At 40.2% G+C, this 8,888-nt stretch overlaps 1 protein-coding gene across 2 annotated transcripts in view; it reads right to left on the bottom strand.

Annotated features, from left to right (window-relative positions):
* Positions 1-4,581: 4,581 nt before the first annotated feature.
* Positions 4,582-8,888, bottom strand: part of F5 (coagulation factor V) — a 71,235-nt gene continuing 66,928 nt past the window's right edge. For both annotated transcript variants that reach the window (XM_080824944.1, XM_080824943.1), the window contains exons 24-25: positions 6,428-6,610; positions 4,582-5,102 (exon numbers count right to left, since the gene is read on the bottom strand). In XM_080824944.1, the coding sequence (XP_080681070.1) occupies positions 4,956-5,102; positions 6,428-6,610 (330 nt within the window). In that variant the 3' untranslated portion in view covers positions 4,582-4,955. The remainder of the gene's footprint in view (positions 5,103-6,427; positions 6,611-8,888) is intronic.

The raw sequence follows: 8,888 nt of genomic DNA, 5'->3' as shown, positions 1-8,888 counted from the left end.
ACCTGGGTGGCTCAGTGGGTTAAAGCCTCTGCATCAGCTCGGGTCATGGTCTCAGGGTCCTGGGATCGAGCCCCGCATCGGGCTCTCTGCTTGACGGGGAGCCTGCTTCCCCTTCCCCCTCTGTCTGCCTCTCTGCCTACTTGTGATCTCTCCCTCTCTCTGTCAAATAAATAAATAAAAAATCTTAAAAAAAAAACCCAAAACAGTCAGTAGATCAGATGGACCCCACAGACATTTACAGAACATTCTAACCAACAGCAGCAGACTACACCTTTCCCAAGCACACATGGAACACATTCTAGGAGAGATCATATGTTAAGCCACAAAACAAGTCTTCATCAATTTAAGAAAGCCAGAATCACCTCTACGCTTTTTCTAACCATAATGGCATGAAACTGAAAATCAATTACAAGAAAGCAAAAATTCACACATACATGGAGATTAAGCATGTTTCTAAACAACCAGTGAATCAACAAAGAAATCAAATGGGAAATAAAAAAAATCTAGAGGCAAACGAAAAATGGAAACACTACCAAAAACATACCGAGCTTATGAGGAAACATACCAAAAACCTATGGGATGCAGGAAAAGTAGTTCTAAGAAGGAAGTTTATAGTGATAAACACCTACATTAAGAAAAAGAAAGCTCTCACATAAAGCTAACATTACACCTAAAGAACTAGAAAAAGAAGAACTAAGCCCGAAGTTAGTATAAGGAAGGAAATAACAAAACAAAGTGGAAATAAATAAAATATAGGCTAGAAGGACAATAGAAAAGATCAATGAAACTAAGAGCTGATTTTTTTTAAAAGGTTAACAAAATTGACAAAACATTAACTAACTTAAGAGAGAGAGAAGACTGAAATATAAGATCAGAAGTGAAAGAAGACACATTACAACTGATAACACAGATATACTAAGAATTGCAAGAACAATTCTATGCCAACAGATTTCTTCTAGGATAACCAAGGAGAAATTAACACATTCCTGGGAACATATAACTAACCAAGAATGAATCATGAAGAAACAGAAAATCTGAGCAGAACAATAATGAGTGATGAAATTGAAGCAGTAATCAAAAGCCTCCCAACAAAAGGAAACCCAGGACCAGATAGCTTCATGGGTGAATTCTGCCAAACATTTAAGGAAGAATTAATACCCGTCCTTTGCAGACTCCCACAAAAAATTAAACAGGATGATACTCTCCCATACTCGTTTTATGAGCCCCTACCAAAGCCAGAGTATGAGCCTTCATATGAAAGCCAGACAAAGATATGCCAAAAAAGAAAATTACAACCTAATATCGCTGATGAATATAGATGCAAAAATCCTCAACAAAATATTAGCAAGCTGAACTTGACAATACAGTGTTAAGGATCAAACACCATGATCAAGTGGGATTTATCCTTGGGATGCAAAGGTATTTCAATGTATGCATTCAATAAATGTGATATACCACATTAACAAAATGAAGAATCTATATTGTAGTATCATTTCAATCAACATAGTCAAAACATTTAATAAAATTCATCATATTTTCATGATAAAATCTCTCAATAAGTTAGATATAGAAGAACTGTACCTCAACATAAGAAGACTGTATATGGCAAACTCACAGCTAAACATATTCAGAGGAACAAGTTGAGGAACAAGACAGGCATGCCCACTCTTCCCTCTTTCATTTAAAATAGCACTGGTAGCGCCCGGCTAGCTCAGTCGGTAGAGCATGAGACTCTTAAAATAGCACTGGTAGTCCTGGTCAGGGCAATTAGGCAAGAAAAAAAAAATAAGGAACCCAAATCAGAAAAGAGGAAGTAAAATTGTTTCTATTTGCAGATGACATGATGTTATATATAGAAAACCCTAAAGACTACACTAAAACACTATTCTTATAGTGTTATATATGTTACAGTTAGAACTAATAAGTTCAGTCAAGTTGCAGGATATAAAATCAATATACAAAAATCAGTTGCATTTCTATATACTAACAAAGAACTACTGGAAAGAAAAATTAGGACAATAATCCCATTTACAATAGTATCAAAATACCTAGGAATAAATTTAACCAAGGAGATTAAGTATCTGTACACTAAAAACTATAAAACATTGATAAAAGAAATTGAAGACACAGATAAATGGATAAACATTCCCTACTCATGGATTATAAGAATTTGTATTGTTAAAATGTCCATAGAATCCAAAGTGATCTACAGATTCAGTGCAATCACTATCAAAGTTCCAATATTTTTCAAGGAACAAGGAAAAAAATCCTAAAATTCGTATGGAACCACAAAAGGCCCCAAATATCCAAGCAATCTAGTGAAAGAGGAACAAAGCAGAGGCACCACACTTACAGATTTCAAGCTATGTTACAAAGCTACAGTAATCCAAAACTAGGATATTGGCATACAAACAGACATAGATAAAACAACAACAACAGCAACAACAACACATAGATCAATGAACAGAATAGAGAGTCCAGAAATAAACCCATCCATACATGGTCAATTAATTTTTGACAAAAGTGCAGAAAAACACCGTTGGAAAAGGATAGTCTCTTTAGCAAATGGTGTTGGCCAAACTCAGTATCTCTATGCAAATGAATAAACTTGGACCGTTAGCTTACCCCATATGCAAAAATCAACTCAAAATGAGTCTCGGCTGGGATGTAGGGTGGACTGGTGGCTGCGGCTGGGGTGGTTTTGTCTGCCTGCCCAGAGGAGGTGGCCACGTTGGCGGCGCCAGGGGACCAGGCTGTGGTGGGACCAAGCCCAGAATCCTGGGAACGGCCCGTGGAGGCCGAGGGGTGCCTGAACGTGCCCCCCGGGGGCGGTCGGCTGGATGGGATAGGAGAGTAAGCGTGGGCAAGGGCGAAAATAGGTATGGACGGGCCGTGCTCATGGCCGTGAAGTACCATCAGCTGCAGCTTCAGGAGCAGCACAGGTCTGGTTTGGAGATCAAGCCCTGGTTGACCCTTTAACGGAAAGAAGAGTAACTGTGAGGTGATGACATGATGACATGTTAATGAACTTGATCATGGGAATCCTTTCACAACGTAGAGGTATGTCAAATCAACAAGTTGTACACTTAAATATATTATGGTTTTGTCAAATGTATTTCAATAAAGGTGGGAAAAAATAATGAAGCCGATGTTCTGTGGGTGTTTGGAGCTCCTATATGTCTTCACAGGACTCAGCCCGCCCACAGAGGCGACAGGTAACTGACCGTGTCTAAAGGTGTCCCTGATGAATTATACTCCTTGGGATGCACCTGTGACTTGTGCTAACCAGTAGGATACCTCAGAGTGAAGCTGTGCCAGTGCTGGGCCTAGCATTTGAAAGGACTGGCAGTTTCTGCTTCCTAAATTATTAGCACTTGCTTTGAAGAGCTTGAATCACTTTACAAGAAGTCCAGCTCCCCTGTTGGAAACATCCAATGAATAGACCACTTGGAAGCCATGTAAAGAGGAAAAGAACTGAAACCGCATGGAGAGTGACAGAGAACCAGCTGTTTCAACATCTCCTGGAGCCTTCTGGTGACTCTGGCTACAGGAACCTCTGACTATAACCTCACTGGAGAACCCAAATGAAGTCAGCCTTAAAACCACCCAGCCGAGCCCAGTCAACCCACAGAATCATGAGAGAGAGAATTAACTTGTTGCTTTAAGCATTAAGATTTGGGGTGGTTCGTTCCACAGAAAGATAACCTCACCTGTGACTGTTTCACGTGACTTCAAGGAAGCCAGAAAGCTCCCCAGTCTCACAACGTCAATGGCGTCATTGGATGCCAAGTTCCCAGGGAAGGGAGTGCAGAAAGGGGAAGTCGGTAAGGAAGGGAGAGCAGGAGGTTGGGGTCACCTTCAGGGGACTGAAGGGAGCCTCAGAGGCTTGCCAGCCCAGCAGGAACAGTTGCCTTTGGGCCAATGGTTCCAAGGCCGTTTTGCAGGTTTTAGTTTTCCTTTAGGCGAACCCATGTTTTGAAAAGGTAAACCATTGTAGTGCCAGCTAGAATGAAGCCAAGGTTACACACTCATTTCTCCCATGGTTATTTCGGTTGTGTTCCATGTCTAAAGACCCCTACTCTGAACATCAATAGGTGAATCAGTTCCAAGCGAGACCAGGCCAGACTCACAAGTTGGGACAACTGCATCTTTACTCATAGAGGGCCAGAAAAATCATTGTTTTGGCAAGACAGGGTACTTTAAGCACTCATTCTTACATATGGTACGATGTCTTTTTCTTTCCATGTTAAGAAAAATGAACCATTTAAAACCTTGTTTCCTTTTCTCTTAAATCATAGGGTTTTTTGTTTGGTTTGTTTTTGTTTTTTATTTTTTATTTTTATTTATTTATTTTTTTAAGATTTTATTTATTTATTTGACAGATGGAGGTCACAGAGAGGCAGGCAGAGAGAGAGGAGGAAGCAGGCTCCCCGCCAAGCAGAGAGCCCGATGCGGGGCTCGATCCCAGGACCCTGGGATCATGACCTGAGCCGAAGGCAGAGGCTTTAACCCACTGACCCACCCAGGTGCCCCTGGTTTTGTTTTTTAAAGGTAGGAGTGAAAACTATCCAGGTCTATAAGTGGTTTTTTTAAAAAGTAGTATCTTTTTTATTAGTGTGTGTAGGTTTTAAAACAACTATAACGAAGCATGCTAACTACATAAATATTACTTTACATAGCATTTTTAATCATTGTGAAAGAAGCCATTAGCTTGTTGGTTCTTGATATTTTCCCCATCTATATTCAGATTACTTAAGAATTAATAGCTATCATCTCACTGAATTGTCGCAAGGAGTTTACATTATGAAAGTTTCATATATAAATTTTTATTCTCTAATAGAAAAAAGGGAAAATACTGAAAATTATTAATGTTTAAAATAGCTATAAAATACATTGCCTGCTCTAAATGGTTTGATAGCTTTACGAGTCCTTCCTGTGTCTTCGAATATTCAATTCTAGTAAATATCACAGCCAAAGAGTTCCAAGCGAAGTGCAATACTTTGATTCCATGTTTTAGGAATGATGCGGATAAACCTGGAGATAATTGGTGGGTTGAAAAAGTTCTTCACGTGTCCTTTGATATTATTATTTCCTTCGAAAATCTGAAAGCAAAATATGAGAAGGTCTTTAAAAATGATATCGTGGTTATAAAAATCTTACAGATCATTTTCTTTTCTTCTGCAATTTTCGTTCAAGCCGAGGGCATCAAGAACACATACAACATCCCCGGAGATGGTCTTTGGCCGATTATGAAATCCCATGCCTGACAGACCTCTTTAGGGATTCCACCTCCCAGTGATCTGGGTCAGAATAACAGAGAGACCTGACCTCTGACGTGGTGCTGTGAAGTGTCTGGGAAACCATCTCTGCCCTTAGCGCCTTGGTAGCTCTGTGACTTTGGGCCAGTGTCTTATATTCTCAGACTCTTCATGTCCTCACTGGTAAAGAATAAAAGTTGACCCCACAGGAGTCATTATGAAGAGTTTTTTAAGTATATAAATATGTGACAAGTGCACAGTGAGTGACAGATAATGGTTAGTTGTCACTAACATTGAAAATAAAATGCAACCATGGGCTTTTGCTTATTCTTTTTGGCAAATGTCTTCTATCCTCAGGTGAACAGTGTTTTGTGACTTTTTTTTCTTTTTGCGCCCCGGCAAGTTCCCCAAGATCTACCCAGAGCTGCAGCTGGGCCACTCTTCGTTCACGGCACTGATGCTTACTGGGCTGTAAAGACATCCAGGTAAGACACATAAAACCAGCCAAACCAAACAACCCACCAGACACACAGCCCAGGAGTTTAAAGAGAGAGAGGTTCAAATGCGTTCACCGAGATAAGTGCTAAGCCCGTGATGAGCATTTGGTAAAGGTCACCCCCTTCTCTTGAGTTGTCCCTCCTATTGGCTCCAGCCTGGTTTCCCTCCCTGGAATATTAGGCTCATCTCCCTGATTTTTCCCTAGTAGCATTTTGAAAACACATGGCTGGGGATTAAGGAGCATAATGGAGTAGTTCGTCTTGCAGGAAATTGGGTTCCTCATCGGTTAGGAACCTCATTGTCTCCTGCTTCATAACATGACACAGAAGGCTTTATGGCCATGGGTATTTGTTCAGTTAAGAATAACAAGCGGACCCAAGATAAGCGAATATGATGCTATTTCACAGTGGACGTTCCTCCAGACCCCCGTTATGGACTACATGTTTGCGTCCCCCTCAAATTCTCACTATTTCACAGGGGTTCCGTTTCCACAGAAAGATAGCCTGCGTGGTCTCTGTCCCCAGAGCAGCTCCCTGCGGAACTGGGGTTCAGACTTCTTAGAGGGGAGGTGCGTGTCTGTGCATATTTGTCAAATGCAAGGAGCTGCTTGCAAACGTAAGGATGTCTCTCGCCATAGCAGGATGTGAATTGCTTTGTTGTTGCTCTGTTACCTGGGCCACCAGGGAGGATCTCTGCCTGTAGGGCTTCCATTCCACCCCCTGGTCACTGTACTGGATGCTGTAGCTCTTCACGTACATCTCGGAGGACAGAGACTTGCAGCCCTGTGTTACGATCGCAGTTATCTTCTTGACTTTGAGCAGATCGATTTGTAACCACTGTTGGTTGTTGTTTGCCTGTGAAGATGGTGAGGACACCCGAGCAAGGCTGACGTTAAAACCATTTTTTAGACCAAGATACTCAGAAATGCGCAGAGCTCAAAAGCCTTTCCTATCTCATCCCTTAGGATTCTCTGTCCCTTAGAGGACTTCCCTGTTCCTTCTTGTTTGCTGTCACAGACATACATAAACTTTTAGTGGCGTATTTCATATATTGTACGATAATGGTTTACTTGTTTGTATCTCCTCGAAGGCCGGGATTTATTGCATTTTGTTTCCAGATACTTAGCACAATGCATGGCACAGAGTTGGTGTTCAAGGAATATTTGCTGAATGAATAAATAAATGAATCTTACTTGAGAAAAAAATATTACATTGCTAAATTATCTGTAATATTATTCTCTTAACCAAATTTGTTTAAATGCCGTCATGATATCGCAGATGGGTTATCTAGGACTGGAGAGAATCCTCTCTCTATTTAACTTCATTTAGAAAAGGTCCCACTTTTCTTTCCCTTGCTTCTGTCAGCTAGGAGGAGTTGTCCAGTTTCTTCTTCTCTGATATTTCAAGCAAATGTAATACCTGAGAGACTTAATAAAGCCGTGACTAGGATTTGATATGGTACAGGAGCTGTTCTGTTTCTGGCCTAATGAAATGCTTAATCATATGTTTGCTGACACATATTTGGAGAAAGAGGGTCAGAAGGACTAACTGAGTTTTGGAGCAATCTGAGACCGATTTTTACCCTTGGGAGATTAATCATGCCCCGTAGTCTCAGTCAGTCCTACATGAAATAACAAATATTGATATATTTCTTTAACATCACTTATGTGTACGTGTATGTATGTATATGTATATATTGATACACAGATATATGTATAATTCATATACTACATGTATTTTTAAAGCAAATTAATTGAATTAAAATTATTACATTAATTAATTTTTGTTAATTTTGTAGCACTCTCCAGCGACATTTGGTGGTTTCTTAGTGTATCTTCAGGCTGTATGTACCCAATCCAGGTTGTACCAGTGACACAGAGCTAGGGATCTAGAGAGATCTGGAGGCATAATAATCTTTCACAGGCATAAAACAGGTGGGTGCGCCTCTGTTTGCATGTGTGCCCGCCTAGGTCCGGCTGAGATTTTTAGCCCCTCCAAAGAGACCTCATAAAGACATTGGATTCTAATAGAAGATTAAGTGAAACAGTTCTGATTTAGAATCCCAGATTTAAAATGGTGACCTTAAAAATTAGAATTAGTATTTCATCTTTGAATCCATTATTATATCACGAAGACTGAGAGCAAATTATATACAGAGCAAAATTTTTCAAAAAGCTGTAATACAGGGTAGGGTGACAAAGTTACCTGGGAAAAATGGGATGACATCCTTTCTTCTTAACTTTTTCTTTTATTCTTTTATCATTTTATTTACATAATTATAGAAATGTAATATAGTATCACATTATTACTTTTATTATTTTAACTTCTTTAGGTCTCTGTTTCTCCCTCTACAAAATTGCAAAATGAGGTATTTGGGTGGTTTCCAATGGTGGGAGGACCACTGATCTGTTCATCGGGAGAACGGGCTTCCTGATTCTGCCACCAAACTAAGCTAAAATGCTTTAATCTCCCTCATGTTTAAACTTAAAAGGAAAAGTCTGGACCAGATGCTTAGCAAACCCCTCGCTGTTCTTACATTCTGTGAGACTGTGACGGACCAGAAATGAGTTTCAAGACACAGATATCAGTTCCCGAGACTATCTGTAGGGGGTCCAAGTTCTTCCATTTTCCCCATTTCTACCACAACTCCCCTTCTGTTGCCGGCAGCCTAACCTACGGATAGGACCTGGAATTCTACGGAGTCCAGGGAGCTGGAACGTAGGTGTCTTAAGGGAGGGACAGAGGAGTATAGAAAAGAGGGAAGGGTTAAGTTGACTGATAGAATCATTCTGAGCTCTGATGCCATTGTGATTTTTTAAGTCAGTTGAAGAGTGAAATAAAAATGTGTCAACTATGAACTGTTACCCTAAAACTAAGTCACTGGAATAATCCAATGGGTTATTATTAGGACAACAGAACTCTGGAGGATGCTTATTAAACTTAGGCCACTGATCTATACCCCTGGTTTTGCAGCATTTTTCCAGGCCTCCAATTGTCTATAGGAATGTCACAAAGTTCTCAAAAAATGGGAACAAAAAAAATTTAAATAGCACTATTAAGAAAATGAAAAGTATTGGGATGCCTGGGTGGCTCAGTCGGTTAAGCGGCTGCCTTCGGCTCAGGTCATGGTCCC

The sequence above is a fragment of the Martes martes genome (assembly GCF_963455335.1).
Source record: "Martes martes genome assembly, chromosome: 15".
NCBI classification, from domain to species: Eukaryota; Metazoa; Chordata; class Mammalia; order Carnivora; family Mustelidae; genus Martes; species Martes martes.
Note: the sequence above shows the minus strand (reverse complement) of the source record. Positions and strands in the feature narration are given on the sequence as shown.